Consider the following 17343-nt stretch of genomic DNA (forward strand, 5'->3'; position numbering starts at 1 on the left):
CAGCAGCACCCAAATATCTCATTCAAAAAGAATTACTTGCATTTGTATTGCACATTTCACAACCTCAGGAAGTCACAAAGCACTTTACTGCCAATGCAGTACTTTTGCAGTGTAGTCACTGTTGTAATGCAGAAAACACAGTAGCCGATTCGCGCACAGCAAGGTTCCACGAACGGCAATGTCATAATGACCAGATAATCTATTATTAGTGTTGGTTTGAGACATAAATATTGGCCAGGACACCAGGGATAACTCCCATGCTCCTCTTTGAAATAGTGCCGTGGGATCATTTACGTCCACTTAGAGCGCATACGGGGCCTCGTTTTAACGTCTCATCCAATAGAAGGCGCCTCTGACAGTGAAGTGCTCCCTCAGTTGTACACTGAATTTCATTCTGGATAATGTGCTCAAGTCTCTAGAGTGGGACTTGAACCCACAACCTTCTGACTCAGAGGCGAGTAATACAAATTGTGCTGCAAAACTGAGCCATGACTGATAGCCATTCTTCATTGCTGAGCCCAGACAGATGAATCTGATCCTTACCTCACCTGAAATCCATACACAATGACTTTTATAGCAGCAATCACTGGACTGCGTTAATTTTCTTGCTCCTCTCAACCCGAGGATGACTAGGTCACTTTCAGCACCTCGGCAACTGCCCTGATTACGATTAAACCCTGGCCCTTCCTGCTCTGCATTGCTGAGAACCAGAAACAGGCAGTGGACCAAAAACAAAGACTGGATCGACTAGGCTTGTATTCAATGGAATTTAGAAGAATGAGAGGGGATCTCATAGAAACATATAAAATATTGATGGGATTGGACAGGTTAGATGCAGGAAGAATGTTCCCGATGTTGGGGAAGTCCAGAACCAGGGGTCAGTCAAAGGATAAGGGGTAAGCCATTTAGGACCAAGATGAGGAGAAACGTCTTCACTCAGAGAGTTGTGGGCGTGTGGAATTCTCTACCACAGAAAGTTGTTGGGTTCAGTTTGTTTGATATATTCAAAAGAGAGTTAGATGTGACCCTCACGTCTAAAGGGATCAAGGGTTATGGAGAGAAAGCAGGAATGGGGTACTGAATTGCATGATCAGCCATGATCATATTGAATGGTGGTGCAGGCTCGAAGGGCCGAATGGCCTACTCCTGCATCTATTTTCTATGTTTCTATGACTTACCCATCCCTGCACTGGAGGCGCTTGTGCATATAACTCTTACTTTCATGTTCTGTTCCACATTTCTCCCTCAGCCATCGCCAGAAACAGATTACTCGGTCATACAGCAGCTTGCAGTGCTCAAAAGGGCTGCCACGTTTCTCGTTCCACTTTCATCCAAAACCCGGCTGCTCCTGTGTCGCACCGAGTTGCATTCGCCCATCACCCCTGCGCGCGTTGGCCTACATTGGCTCCCGGTTGAGCATCGCCTCAATTTTAAAATTCTCATCCTTGTTTTCAAATCTCTCCATGGCCTCACTCCTCTCTAGCTCTGTAATCTCCTCCAGCCCAACAACCCGCTCCCCACTTACCCAGAGATCTCTGCGCTCCTCCAATTCAGGCCTCTTGCACAACCTCTATTTTAATCGTTCCATCATTGGCGGCCGTGCCCTAAGCTCAGGAATTCCCTCCCTAAACCTCCCCGCCTCTCTTTCCTCCTTTAAGATGATCCTTAAAACCTACCTTTTTGACCAAGCTTTTGGTCACCTGCTCTAATATCTCCTGATGTGGCTCAGTGTCAAATTTTGTGAAGCGACTTGGGACAGTTTACTACTTTAAAGGTGCACTACAAATGCAAGTTGTTGTTGTAATTCACTACAGGTAAGATGCTTTGAGATGCTTCCGATGGCATCAATTAAAACCTGGCTTTCCTTCAGCTAATTCTGACTAATATTAAAGTTCGAAAAATAACACGGATGAGACAAACAAAACATTTCTTCACACCTGGCCTGAGAGAAGATTATTTGAACAAGTAAGGATGTTACTGTGGCTGCGATAAAGTGGAGAAAACAAAAACTTTTTTTTTAAGGATCAAACTGATAAAGAATCATAGAACGTTACAGCACGGAAGGAGGCCATTCGGCTCATCAAGTCCGTGCCGGCCGACCAAGAGCTATCCAGCCTAATTCCACTTTCCAGCTCTTGGTCCGTATGGCACTTCAAGTGCACATCCAAGTATCGTTTAAATGTAATCTTTTGTCATTGCCAAAATTCTCCAGTCTAGGCAACATTCTTGTAAAGCTCCTCTGCACCCTTTCCAGTGCATCATGTCGTTCCTGTAATGTGCTGATCTTTAAAACTTACCTCTTTGACCAAGATCTGCACGCAGTACTCCAGCTGCGGTCTAATCAGTGTTTTATAGTTCAAGCATAACGTCCTTGCTCTTGTATTCCATGCCTCGACTAATAAAGGCAAGAATTCCATATTCCTTCTTAAGCACCTTATCTACGTGAGCGAAGGTGCAGCGAATGAGGATACAGGGCCCAGAAGAGCCGAGGGCCCAGGGGCAGCACGGGCCAGCCCACACTGCAATATGTGTGCGCACTAGGTCCGTGCAGCAGAGCAGGTCTCCAGTCGTCCTGGTTCAACCCTTGCCACTGGATAAAGGCCTAGCTCTGTCGAGCCCGTGTGGTGGCTGATGTGCAACGGTCACCACACGTTAAAAAAGTCCACGCACAGGCATCTTCCACCCTTCAATTGGAGTTCAGGACTGGAACATCAGGTCCTTCATTGAAACATCTGAACTCTTGTGGAAACAAGTCATCCTCAATCGAGGGACCGCCTATGATGATGATGATCTACCTGGCCTGCTACCTTCAGGGATCTGTGGACCTGCACCCCAAGGTCCTTTTGTTCCTCTACCCTTTTCAGTGTCCTACCATTTAATGTGTATTCCCTTGCCTTGTTAGACCTGCCCAAATGCATTACCTCACATTTATCCGATTGAATTCCATTTGTCACTGTTCTGCCCACCTGACCAGTATATTGATATCTTCCTGCAGTCCGCAGCTTTCTTCTTCATTAGCAACCACACAGTGTCATAGAAACATAGAAACATAGAAAATAGGTGCAGGAGCAGGCCATTCAGCCCTTCTAGCCTGCACCGCCATTCAACGAGTTCATGGCTGAACATGAAACTTCAGTACCCACTTCCTGCTTTCACGCCATACCCCTTGATCCCCCGAGTACTAAGGACTTCATCTAACTCCCTTTTGAATATATTTAGTGAATTGGCCTCAACTACTTCCTGTGGTAGAGAATTCCACAGGTTCACCACTCTCTGGGTGAAGAAGTTTCTCCTTATCTCGGTCCTAAATGGCTTACCCCTTATCCTTAGACTGTGACCCCTGGTTCTGGACTTCCCCAACATTGGGAACATTCTTCCTGCATCCAACCTGTCCAAACCCGTCAGAATTTTAAACGTTTCTATGAGGTCCCCTCTCACTCTTCTGAACTCCAGTGAATACAAGCCCAGTTGATTCAGTCTTTCTTGATAGGTCAGTCCCACCATCCCGGGAATCAGTCTGGTGAATCTTCGCTGCACTCCCTCAACAGCAAGTATGTCCTTCCTCAAGTTAGGAGACCAAAACTGTACACAATACTCCAGGTGTGGCCTCACCAAGGCCCTGTACAACTGTAGCAACACCTCTCTGCCCCTGTACTCAAATCCCCTCGCTATGAAGGCCAACATGCCATTTGCTTTCTTAACCGCCTGCTGTACCTGCATGCCAACCTTCAATGACTGATGTACCATGACACCCAGGTCTCGTTGCACCTTCCCTTTTCCTAATCTGTCACCATTCAGATAATAGTCTGTCTCTCTGTTTTTACCACCAAAGTGGATAACCTCACATTTATCCACATTATACTTCATCTGCCACGCATTTGCCCACTCACCTAACCTATCCAAGTCACTCTGTAGCCTCATAGCATCCTCCTCGCAGCTCACACTGCCACCCAACTTAGTGTCATCCGCAAATTTGGAGATACTACATTTAATCCCTTCGTCTAAATCATTAATGTATAATGTAAACAGCTGGGGCCCCAGCACAGAACCCTGCGGTACCCCACTAGTCACTGCCTGCCATTCCGAAAAGTACCCATTTACTCCTACTCTTTGCTTCCTGTCTGACAACCAGTTCTCAATCCACGTCAGCACACTACCCCCAATCCCATGTGCCCTAACCTTGCACATCAATCTCCTGTGTGGGACCTTGTCGAAAGCCTTCTGAAAGTCCAAATATACCACATCAACTGGTACTCCTTTGTCCACTTTATTGGAAACATCCTCAAAAAATTCCAGAAGATTTGTCAAGCATGATCTCCCTTTTACAAATCCATGCTGACTTGGACCTATCATGTCACCATTTTCCAAATGCGCTGCTATGACATCCTTAATAATTGATTCCATCATTTTACCCACTACTGAGGTCAGGCTGACCGGTCTATAATTCCCTGTTTTCTCTCTCCCTCCTTTTTTAAAAAGTGGGGTTACATTGGCTACCCTCCACTCGATAGGAACTGATCCAGAGTCAATGGAATGTTGGAAAATGACTGTCAATGCATCCGCTATTTCCAAGGCCACCTCCTTAAGTACTCTGGGATGCAGTCCATCAGGCCCTGGGGATTTATCGGCCTTCAATCCCATCAATTTCCCCAACACAATTTCCCGACTAATAAAGATTTCCCTCAGTTCCTCCTCTTTAATAGACCCTCTGACCACTTTTATATCCGGAAGGTTGTTTGTGTCCTCCTTAGTGAATACTGAACCAAAGTACTTGTTCAATTGGTCTGCCATTTCTTTGTTCCCCGTTATGACTTCCCCTGATTCTGACTGCAGGGGACCTACGTTTGTTTTTACTAACCTCTTTCTCTTTACATACCTATAGAAACTTTTGCAATCCGCCTTAATGTTCCCTGCAAGCTTCTTCTCGTACTCCATTTTCCCTGCCCTAATCAAACCCTTTGTCCTCCTCTGCTGAGTTCTAAATCTTAATCATACCCCCAACACAAGTCCAAGTCATTGATATGTACCACAAAAAGCACGGGACCCAGCACTGAGCCCTGCCGAACCCCACTGGATACAGCCTCCCAGTCACAAAAACATCCATCAACAATATACACCAAAGTTGACCCAAAATGAACAAAATAAAACAAAGCAGAAAATTTAGAGTGCTCATTCTACTGCCATTAATCTATCTTTATTCATTTAGATGATAGGAATATGCTGGCCATGTCTAGTACGCCTGCTCTCTGTCATATCTGTTCAGCTCCTCACTATTGTGTTGGTTTTACTTTGTGATTAAAAAATTGTGAGTGAAGAAAGTGATCTGCTTTTGGGGAGAATATACTCTTACTTTTTTAGAACCCAGTGATGTCGGAAGCGCCAAGGCTGGGCATCACAAGGAGCCCAGGTTCAGAGCAAAGATCGCTTTGTGCCGACCGAGTACACATTCTAACTCCACCCTCAGGAGAAAAAGCACAATTCTCCACTGCAATGTAACTCCATTCCAGCAATTCTTTTGGTTTCTGTGTTCAATTTAGCGCCAAATTACAGACATGCTTTTTTTTACTGTAAATTTGCACCCACAGAATCTGGGTTTGCGACTGCCAATGTTAACTTCACTGGGATCCTTGCAGCCGGCGGAAGCAGAAGCTTTTCTCCCCATCAGTCTGGCTATATTAAACCTCAGAACACGGAGGTGAAGGAACAAAGAAAATCCACTGTGCTTTCTTATTTGGCTTGTTTTACAAAAATTAACAGCTAGCTGCCTTCATCGGTTTTAATTAGCAAAATTGAAATAAAGCATTGCTCTGCCCTTTGGATAGCATGCACCATATTACAGAGTCAGTGTGTGCGGGACCCGTACCCCAGTGAGAGTCAGTGTGTGTGGGACCCGTACCCCAGTGAGAGTCAGTGTGTGTGGGACCCGTACCCCAGTGAGAGTCAGTGTGTGCGGGACCCGTACCCCAGTGAGAGTCAGTGTGTGTGGGACCCGTACTCCAGTGAGAGTCAGTGTGTGCGGGACCCGTACCCCAGTGAGAGTCAGTGTGTGCGGGACCCGTACCCCAGTGAGAGTCAGTGTGTGCGGGACCCGTACCCCAGTGAGAGTCAGTGTGTGCGGGACCCGTACCCCAGTGAGAGTCAGTGTGTGCGGGACCCGTACCCCAGTGAGAGTCAGTGTGTGCGGGACCCGTACCCCAGTGAGAGTCAGTGTGTGCGGGACCCGTACCCCAGTGAGAGTCAGTGTGTGCGGGACCCGTACCCCAGTGAGAGTCAGTGTGTGCGGGACCCGTACCCCAGTGAGAGTCAGTGTGTGCGGGACCCGTACCCCAGTGAGAGTCAGTGTGTGCGGGACCCGTACCCCAGTGAGAGTCAGTGTGTGCGGGACCCGTACCCCAGTGAGAGTCAGTGTGTGCGGGACCCGTACCCCAGTGAGAGTCAGTGTGTGCGGGACCCGTACCCCAGTGAGAGTCAGTGTGTGCGGGACCCGTACCCCAGTGAGAGTCAGTGTGTGTGGGACCCGTACCCCAGTGAGAGTCAGTGTGTGCGGGACCCGTACCCCAGTGAGAGTCAGTGTGTGTGGGACCCGTACCCCAGTGAGAGTCAGTGTGTGCGGGACCCACAGGAATTTGCAAAAGTGAACAAAATAATCAGGAACATTTTGGTGGATCACTTAGTCACATCGTAGTCACACAAGCCTTTGCATGCATGAATGAATGAACTAAATTGCATGAGGAAAGTTCAGAAGCAATTGACAAGATGGGAAATGTCTTACTTACAAAATATTGTAATTGCTTAGCCTAAAGTGAGTGGCCATTTCTTTAGGTAAAGCAATTTGCTTCTGCTAATTTCTTGATAGCTTAACATTTAGAAAAAAATTACATTCTTTGTGAACAAATTCGAGTGAAAACAATACTTGTTCTGACATTATGTACTTCAGAGTTTGGGAATGAATGCAATGGATCAAGTAAGTGACTATATGGCCCCTCTAGGGTGCGCCAATACACTGGGAATTGCAGAGATAGGGAAGAGTATGCTGCCCCTGCATGCGAGGGAATTTTATGTTCACGGTCTTTAAAAGTAGAAGTGTCAAATTTAATGTACTTCAAGATAACTGCTACTACCCAAAAACTGCACAGATTAACAAACACTAACAGCTGTCACAAGCACCAAGTACTACAGCTACACCGTTAACACTGTTTCAGGAATTATAATGTAAAGATAAGTCCCGTTTCTTGATAAGAATATAACTTGACTCAGACGAAAAAATGCTATTAGGCAAAAAGCCTGCTTTTAAATAAATGAGTGGCAAAAAGGCCATTACCGCAAGAACAGCATACTTTACTGTTTCTCATGATGCTGAGTATGAACGGTAACGGATAGACGGTGGCTTAGCATGGTTTACCACAAAAAAGTCATTTCTAAGTGATGTCAACAGCACATAATTTGCAAGTCTGAATCTCTTGGAGTGGGGTGAGGGAGAGCTGGGGGTGAGGGGGAGCTGGGGGCGGGGGGGGAATGGGGTAAACGGCTTACAACAACCTGGTTTGTGTAGGTGCATTTTGTCCATATGCAGGCAAACGTATCCCTCAAAGCACAGCTAACACAACTAGAAGAGAGCCGGGATATGTTGTGGTGTATGCTACAATGTGGCTGCATACCCCCGCTAAAGTTTAAGTTTCACTCTTACAGTGCGAATTAACGAGCAACTTAAGTACCGTACACTCGATCAGCTGAGCAGGAGTTCGACAGAGCCGAGCTGGAGCACCTTCTGATGTCACAGGTGGCTTTATTCTGCAGTGAGCCATGACTCATAATTCACATACTGGTGGAATAAACACTCCCAGCAGCACCCCCGAAGAGAAATAAGCTTCTTCTCACATGTGCAGGAAACTGAAGAAATATTTTCAAGATCTGATTTCTGAATCAATCTAGACTCAGTGAAACAGAAGATTTAAATTCAAACATATGCAACTGAAGATATGCTATTCATAACATTCATTGAACTGTAACAATACTAGATTCTGTAATTAATCAGTCAGAATTACATACATCCATTCCCAAGTATCTCAAATGTCTGTTTTGCAACAAGGGACAATTAATCTTTCAGCAGTTAATTGGTGTACTTTTTTCCCCCTGTAGTAATTCTAAAGTTTGATGTACTTGATTTGGAACCTGATGCCAACCAGATACACTGTTGATCCTTCTCTGGGCAAAATTAAATTATTTGTAAATAAGGATGCTATCAGGGATTCTGGCCTGCAACGCAAAACCGAGTGAAAAGCCAAGATTCGATTATGTAGATAAACGTGCCAAGATGCCTCAGACAGATGTTAGAGGGAAAAGAAAAATAGGACACCAAGCCAAAGGAGGAGATATTGAGAGAGATAAAGGACAGACTTGCATTTATATACTGCCTTTCACGAACTCAGAACATTCCGCAATGTGCTTTAAAGCCAATTAAATACTTTTTGAAGTGTAGTCACTGTTGTAATGTATGAAACATCGAGTAGAGTAGAAAATCATAGAAATTTACAGCACAGAAGGAAGTCATTCAACCATTGTGTCTGTGCCGGCCGAAAAAGAGCTATCCAGGCTAATCCTACTTTTCAGCTCTTGTAGCCCTGTAGGTTACGGCACTCCAAATGCATATCCAAGTACTTTTTAAATACAATGAGGGTTCCTGCCTCTACCACCCTTTCAGTCAGTGAGTTCCAGAACTCCATCACCCTTTGGGTGAAAAAAGTTCTCAACTCCCCTACAAGTTACTTTAAATCTATGCCCCCTGGTTATTTACCTCTCTGCTAAGGGAAATAGGTCCTTCCTATCCACTCCATCTAGACCACTCATGATAAGTCTCCCCATAGCCTTTATTGTTTCAAAGAAAACAACCCCAGCTTATCCAATCTTTCCTCATAGCTAGCATTCTCCAGTCCTGGCGACATCCTGGTAAATCTCCTCTGTACCCTCGCGCGTGCAATCACATCTTTCCAGTAATGTGGTGACAAGAACTGTACGCAGAATTTAAGTAGAGATAAAAGGCAGGAATGAGCAAATGGTTCTTCCAGCAGCTCTTATTCTAAATTATGTTTCAGTCTTTCAATAATCCTATGCTGTGAAAATCAAAACTTGGTCATCACAGTGTCAATGTTTGTCTTCCCCCATTATAACTGATTATTCTGAACTATCCGTATTCACTAACTATATATACACAAAACCTTCCACCCTCCCTCCCCCAGGTTCTTTCCACCAACATAAATGTCTATCCAAAAACATTGCATTCAATCCCATCATCATAGGCAGTCCCTCGAAATCGAGGAAGACTTGCTTCCACTCTAAAAGTGAGTTCTCAGGCGACTGAACAGTCCAATACGGGAATTACAGTCTCTGTCACAGGTGGGACAGACAGTGGTTAGAGGAAAGGGCGGGTGGGACTGGTTTGCCGCTTGCTCCTTCCGCTGCCTGCACTTGTTTTCTGCATGCTCTCCAAGGTATAGCCAAGGTGATAGGACACTCCTAAACCCGGGCTCAGAATGGCAGCACAGCACCCAAAAATAAGTGTTGCTTTGATTGTTACGAATTCTGAGGTGCTAAGATTATCATTTGCTTCTAGGAATAAAATGGCAGAGCAATTCCCCAAATAAACCTCAACTCCATTTGCAGCACAAAGACTGGGCCTCAGCCTCTTCGTAAGCCTCAGACGATAGCTGGAGCCCATGCCACCTTCCTCACTTACCTCCAGCTGTAATTGCCTTCCAGACTTAAACTTCCTTTTCAAATGTTGTTCCTTTTGTAAAACAAACCCCCCTCTCCAACACCGAATCCCACTACCTGCACACGCCAAACTCAACCCAGCACCCACCCGAACCCTAAACCATTGGTGCTAACCTCCACCCTCCACGTCACCGAGACCTTGCAGACATTTGGCCCCAAATCCTCCCCAGCCCCAGAGAAATGCATATATTGTGAATGCAGAGAGGATATTTCCACTCATAGGGGAAACTAAAACTAGGGGGCATAGTCTCAGAATAAGGGGCTGCCCATTTAAAATTGAGATGAGGAGGAATTTCTTCTCTTAGAGGGTTGTAAATCTGTGGAATTCTCTGCGCCAGAGAGCTGTGGAGGCTGGGTCATTGAATGTATTTAAGGCAGAGATAGACAGATTTTTGAGCGATAAGGGAGTAAAGGGTTATGAGGAGCGGGCAGGGAAGTGGAGCTGAGTCCATGATCAGATCAGCCATGATCTTATTGAATGGCGGAGCAGGCTCGAGGGACCAGGTGGCCTACTCCTGCTCCTATTTCTTATGTTCTTATTTATTTAAAAAAATTCTTGAAAACATTTTCCATGCAAGACCTCATTTTAACTAAATAGATAGTATTTCATGGAAAGAATACTGCACAATGTCACCAATTAACACGTTAAATTGAGTAGATTAAGGGCAGCTAAATGCAGAGACGCAGGAGCCATGGCACATTAATTCCAATGAATGGAATTTCAGATGTACATTAGCGTACAAGAAGTGGTACTTTAAGCAGTTCCTAAAGCCAGCACTTAAGAAAAAAAATCAATTTATTACACAAACTTTTGTTTGGTTAGCTGGGTGTAGAAACCCGACGCCATGTTTAAGAGTCTCCATTTTAAGCTAGTGAGAAATCTACCCCCACCTATTTCTGTTTGCCAAATACTGAGCACACAAAGCCTTCCTGGAGGGACACTGCAAGAGGATTTGAGTGCAGGACCAAGGATGTCTTACTACAGTTTTACAGGGCCTTGGTGAGACCGCATCTGGAGTATTGTGTCTCCTTGCCTAAGAAAGGATATACTTGCCATAGACGCAGTGCAGCGAAGGTTCATTAGACTGATTCCTAGGATGGCAGGATTGTCGTATGAGAGATTGGGTCCACTAGGCCTGTATTCACTACAGAATATTGAAACGTATAAAATTCTGACGGGGTTGGATAGACTGGATGCGGGGAGGATGTTTTCCCTGGGCTGGGAAGTCTAGAACAAGGGGTCACAGTCTCAGGATACGGGGTAGGAAATTTAGGACCGAGATGAGGAGAAATGTTTTCACTCAGAGAGTGGTAACCCTGTGGAATTCTCTACCACAGAAGGCTGTGAAGGCCAAGTCACTGAATATATTTAAGAGGGACATAGATAGATTTCTAGACACAAAAGGCATCAAGGGGTAGGGTGAGAAAGCGGGAATATGGTATTGAGTTAGAGGATCAGCCATGATCATATTGAATGGCGGTGCAGACTCGAAGGGCCGAATGGCCTACTACTGCTCCTATTTTCGGTGTTTCTATGTTTCTATGATACTTTTCACTTCATTCAGTTAACAGAGCTTCGGAAGCAGACTGGCAGAGCCAAGGTCCCCCTAAAGAATTAATTGCACAGTGTGGTTCTGCTGGAGCTCAAATGAGTTCAAACCACTTAGCTTACCACAGTAAGCTTCCTGCTACTTCCCAGTTCAGACCACCCTGACTCATTCGGGCTTTGGCCTGCAGGTTTATTTGAAGCCAAGTAGATAGAATTTCAGCACCTGTGACAGATCTACACCTCCTGGCTTCACTATTAAGCCCAGGTGGCTGGCCATTCATCAGCAGTGCTCTAGGCCTGCCTGGCTCAAATATCAGAAAACCCAAATCTGCCATGAATGGTTGAATTGGTTCTGAACTTGGAAATATGCCATTTTCCAAAAAGAATCTTTTCTTCATCCCCACAACACTCCCCCAACAGCTATTGTATTTGAAGGATTATCATAACAAATCCCTCTAGTAAGGCTCCAGAACCAGAGGACACAGTCGAAGGATAAGGGGTAAGCCATTTAGGACTGAGATGAAGAGAAACTTCTTCACTCAGAGAGTTGTTAACCTGTGGAATTCCCTACCGCAGAGAGTTGTTGATGCCAGTTCATTGGATATATTCAAGAGGGAGTTAGATATGGCCCTTACGGCTAAAGGGATCAAGGGATAGGGAGAGAAAGCAGGAAAGGGGTACTGAGATGAATGATCAGCCATGATCTTATTGAATGGTGGTGCAGGCTTGAAGGGCCGAATGGCCTACTCCTGCACCTATTTTCTATGTTTCTATAACTATAAAAGCATAAGACTAATGCGCACTCTCGTAGGTATAAAATTCTTCGAGGGCTAGGCAAGGTAGATGCTGAGAGGCTGTTTCCCCTGGCTGGAGAGGCTGGATATTCTGAGACATGTGGCTCATCTCTTCGCCTCTCAAAATCTCTCCACAATCTACAAGGGTTGTCAGGAGTGTGATAAAATACTCATCACTTGCTTAGAGCTGTGCAGTCATAAAACACTCAAAAGGCTCAACACTTTTCAGGACAGAGCAGTTTGTTGATTGGTGGCCATGCCACCCCCTCCATCAGCAATGCATTGTGGCTGCAGTATGTATTAACTACAGGATGCAATGCAGCGATTCAGCAAGGTTATTTCAACAGAATCCCGCTCGCCTGTGACCTCTACCACCGGACAAGAACAGCAGACACCGTGAACACCATCATGTCCAGGTTTCCCTCCAAGTCACATGCCATTCTGACTTGACGTATATCGATGTTCCTTCATCGTTGCTGACTGAAAATCTTGGAATCCGCAACCTAACACTATTGTGAGGGTATCGTCACACAAGGATTGCAGCAGTTCAAGGAGATAACCCTCGACCATCTTCTCGGGGCAACAAGGGATGGACGATAATCGCCAACAAGCCGAGAACAAACTTTAAAAAAAAGTTGAGATCAACAAAGATATTTTGAAGAGGTTTTAAAAATTCTGAATAGTGCTGTACTGACATTGGAATTCAACAATACCAATAAAATAGCAGTACATTTAGAATTTTTAAGTTGTTTAAATAAAAATCGAAGAAGAAAGCAGTGATGACTACCAGTACAAAAGTTGGAGAGCTTCCGCCCATCGCATCAGAATTGTGGGTTCAAGTCCCACTCCAGGGACTTGAGCACATAACAAATCTAGGCTGACGCTCCAGTGCAGTGCTGAGGGAGTGCTGCACTGTCGGAGGTGCCGTCCTTCGGATGAGACGTTAAACCGAGGCCCCCCTCTGCCCTCTCAGATGGATGTAAAAGATCCCGTGACACTATTTCACAGAAGAGCAGGGGAGCTATCCCCATTGCCCTGGCTAATATTTTTTTCCCAATCAATATAACAAAAACAGATTATCTGATCACTATCACATTGGTTGTTTGTGGGAGCTTGCTGTGCACAAATTGGCTGCGCACATTACAAGAGTGACTACACTCCAAAAGTACTTCATTGGCTGTAAAGTGCTTTGAGACAACTGGTGATCATGAAAGGCGCTCTATAAATGTAAGTCTTTCTTTCTTATCACTTCTAAATTTGTCGGGTGGGTTTCCATAACATTATTTATATCCTGTGACAAAAAATTTCTTGCTCAAATTTTCAAGACGGACAAGATGGTCAACAGGTGAGGAAAAGAGAAAAAAACTTCCATTTATATAGCACCTTTCACGACCTCAGGACGTTCCAAAGCGCTTTACAGCCAATGAAATACTGTTGAAGTGTAGCCACTGTTGTAATGCAGGAAACGCGGCAGCCAATTTGTGCACAGCAAGCTCCCATGAACAGCATTAAGATACTGACCAGATAATCTGCTTTTTTCAAGTGTTTGGTTGAGGGAGAAATATTGGCCAGGACACTGGGGATAACTCCTCTGCTCTTCTTCGAAATGTGTTTTTAGAACATGCAGTCTAATCAGGGCAGTTCACTTAAAGTAGTGTTTTCTTTTTTAATCCCCGTCAGCAATTAATTAAAAAAAAAGAAAATACACTTTGATTATAGTAAAAGACCTGCCACTAATGATGAACTACATTTTACAAACGATAACCAGGTTAGAGAAGTATAAAATAATAAAATTTTTATACATTTATACAACGAGATTTAAGTGTCTTCCAAGAGACATTTACAAAAATATATTCTTGAATGACAAAAAAGTCACTGTCCTATATTTCAGATTACTTCTCCCTTCCAATTGAAAATTAACACCACAATCTGTGAAGCAGATTTGTGCAAACAGTCTGATTTGAATCCCCAGTCGCTTCCTGGCTTCCAAAACAAAAGCATGCACAGCGCCTGGGATAGCAATGTGATATCTTGTAAGGTGTTATTCTTAATTTTTTTCAATGTCAGCTGTAGTTTAGAAGACCACTGTTTACCTCCCAACCCCATACATTAGTTGTCCCGAATGAGATTGCATTTCCATTCGAACATTCAGCAGGGATCCTCTTCATTGACTTTTTTTTTTTGCATGTGCTTTTGAAATTGCTAGCAACCAGTATTCACGTGATTCCATCATCATCATAGGCGGTCCCTCGAACGAGGATGACTTGCTTCCACATGGATTCACAGATGTTTCAATGAAGGACTCGATATTCCAGTCCTGAACTCCAATTGAAAAGATGGAAGATGCCTGTGCGTAGATTTTTTTAACGTGTGGTGACCGTTGCACATCAGGTACCACACGGGTTTGACAGAGCTAGGCCTTTATCCAGTGGCAAGGGTTAACCAGGACAACTGGAGACCTGCTCGGGACTGAACTCCAGCCCTTCAAGAAACAGGCAAGCAACACGTGGTTGAAGTTTTTTCATAATTCTCAGGGCTCATGTGGAGCACAAACACCAGTACAGACCAGTTGGGCCGAATGGCCCATTTCTGAGCTGCAAATTCTCATCATTATCATCATAGGCAGTCCCTCGGAATCGAGAAAGACTTGTTTCCACTTCCAAAGTGAGTTCTTTGGTGGCTGAACAGTCTAATACGAGAGCCACAGACCCTGTCACAGGTGGGACAGACATTCGACGGGGGAAGGGGGCGGTGGGACTGATTTACCACATGTTTCTTCTGTTGCCTGCGCCTGACCTCTTCACGCTCGCGGCGTTGAGATTCGAGGAGCTCAACGCCCTCCCGGATGCACTTTTTCCACCTAGGGTGGTCTTCGGCCAGAAACTCCCAGGTGTCAGTGGTGATGTCGCACTTTACCATAGAAACTTTGATGTTGTCCTTGTAACGTTTACGCCACCCACCTTTGGCTCATTTGCCGTGAAGGAGCTCCGCAACGAGCAATTGCTTAGGGAGTCTCGTGTCTGGCATGCGAACTATGTGGCCTGCCCAGCGAAGCTGATCCGAGTGTGGTCAGTGCTACAATGCTGGGGATGTTAGCCTGGGCGAGGACACTGATGTTGGTGCACCTGTCCTCCCAGGGGATTTGCAGGATCTTGTGGAGACATTGTTGGTGGTATTTCTCCAGCGACTTGACAAATTCTACGTAACCTGCTTGGGTTTGCTGTTGATGCAACACTGTTAACCTGCTGCATATTGTATATTATGCACATATTTTTCATTTTGTTCTTTATTTACATTTGTGCTCGAGTTTGTTTAACCCCTTGCATGTTGTAATTATTTCTCTGTAATCAAAAATTGCAAAATAATGAAAACGTATGTTGAAATCAGGTGTGAGATTACCTCTGTTGTTTTGTCTGGAAGCTCCAATCCAAGCATATTGGCTTGTATTAACTGCTGCAAGAGCTGTACTTGAGCTACACTGAGAAAGAAGTCCAGGCTTGTAGTAACATTGACTTCCAGTGAATGGCCGCACACTACAATTTCCTACAGAGATAAAACGAGTGTTGTACATATATTACAAACAACTTGGCTTCCTGTGTCGTGCAGCCACATGAACATTTCAAGACAAAACCAAAATTAACTCACAGTTACAAATTCAGATGTTGATTATCTATGACACACAATGCAATGAAATATTGAACCCAATTCAACATCAGTCCTGCAGCTGCTAATTCATAGCACGTTTCATCAGACTTTAACAATACGTTTACGTAGGAACAGGAGCTCATTCAGCCCCTTGAGCCTGTTCCACTATTCAATTAGATCATGGCTGATCTGTATCTTAACTCCATCTACCCACCTTGGTTCCGTAACTCTGAATACCCTTGCCTAACAAAACTTTATCAATCTCAGTTTTGAAATTTGCAACTGACCCCCAGTCTGAAGAGAGTTTTCCAGATTTCTACTATCCTTTGTGGTAAGTTTCTACCATTCTAAGGGCAAACCAGATTCTTTGTAAATTGAATTGAACGTGATTGGGAACTAATTGAAAGCTAAAACATAGCACTAACAATAATGAGCCTTACTTGAAGTGGAAACTGTTATATATGTCAACTTGTATATACTCTGTCCAGCCACCAGAGGGCTCATCCACTGGAGTCCCAAGGGATTCCATAATCTCTTGGGAGCACAGATATTTAAGGAGGCCTCACAGATTGGAGAGGCACTCTGGAGACCTGCAATAAAAGACTAAGGTCACTTTACTTTGAGCTCACAGCATTCAATCTGACTCTTTCTTCATACATAACAGAAACAAATTAGAAAAAGGAAAGATCTAACCAATTTGTAGCACGCTTCAAATACAGATCACTTCAAATGGCAAATACACTGTTTTATCGCTACTGAAATTATACGTTTATTAATATTTTCATTACTGACCTCGGTCTGTGCATTCTCTGGCGAGAGCTGTTTCGTGAAAAGGATCGCAGGGGCAGCTGTTATTCGTACACTGAAATCTGTCAAAACGGGAGTTAAAATTGCCCTTCGCTCTTGATGGCGTCTAATACTGGGGTTAAAAAAAAGACAAATCAAAATGGCACACTATGTATAAATATTACAGTTATAGTCCAGTTCATCATCATCATAGGCAGTCCCTCAGAATCAAGGAGGACTTGCTTCCACTCCCGAAGTGAGATCTTTGATGGCTGAACAGTCCGATACGGTAGCCACAGACCCTGTTACAGGTGGGACAGACATTCGTCGGGGAAAGGGGTCGGTAGGGCTGGTTTGCCGTACGCTCCTTCCGCTGCCTGCGCCTGGCCTCTTCATGCTCCTTCATAGTCCAGTTACCCAGCTGGCAAAATCATACAGTGCCTCAGTTCATTTCCAAATAATGAAATAACAGGCAGGTGACATCCTTCCATACACGTCACATAAGCACATCACAAGTGGATAACTTTAGTCTTTTTATACTCAAACAGCAACATCAACATTTATATAGCACCTTTAACTTAGTAAATCATCCCAAGGCGCTTCACTGGAGTGTTAGAAGACAAAACAAAAAAAATTGACATCGAGCCACAAAAGAAGAAATTACAACAAAAGAGGTAGGTTTTAAGGAGTGTCGTAAAGGAGGAAAGAGAGGTAGAGAGGTGGAGAGGTTTAGGGAGGGAGTGTTCCAGAGCTTGGGACCCAGGCAGCTGAAGGCACAGCCACCAATGGTTGAGCAGT

General features: G+C 44.6%; 1 protein-coding gene across 3 annotated transcripts in view; it reads right to left on the reverse strand.

The window, feature by feature from the left end:
- The window catches only part of LOC139277917 (intermembrane lipid transfer protein VPS13B-like), a 1209249-nt gene that overhangs the window by 271572 nt on the left and 920334 nt on the right, over positions 1-17343 (reverse strand). For all 3 annotated transcript variants that reach the window (XM_070896555.1, XM_070896554.1, XM_070896561.1), the window contains exons 32-33: positions 16552-16678; positions 15514-15657 (exon numbers count right to left, since the gene is read on the reverse strand). In XM_070896555.1, coding sequence (XP_070752656.1) covers positions 15514-15657; positions 16552-16678 — 271 coding nt within the window. The remainder of the gene's footprint in view (positions 1-15513; positions 15658-16551; positions 16679-17343) is intronic.

This window comes from Pristiophorus japonicus, chromosome 1 (genome assembly GCF_044704955.1).
Source record: "Pristiophorus japonicus isolate sPriJap1 chromosome 1, sPriJap1.hap1, whole genome shotgun sequence".
NCBI lineage: Eukaryota > Metazoa > Chordata > Chondrichthyes > Pristiophoridae > Pristiophorus > Pristiophorus japonicus.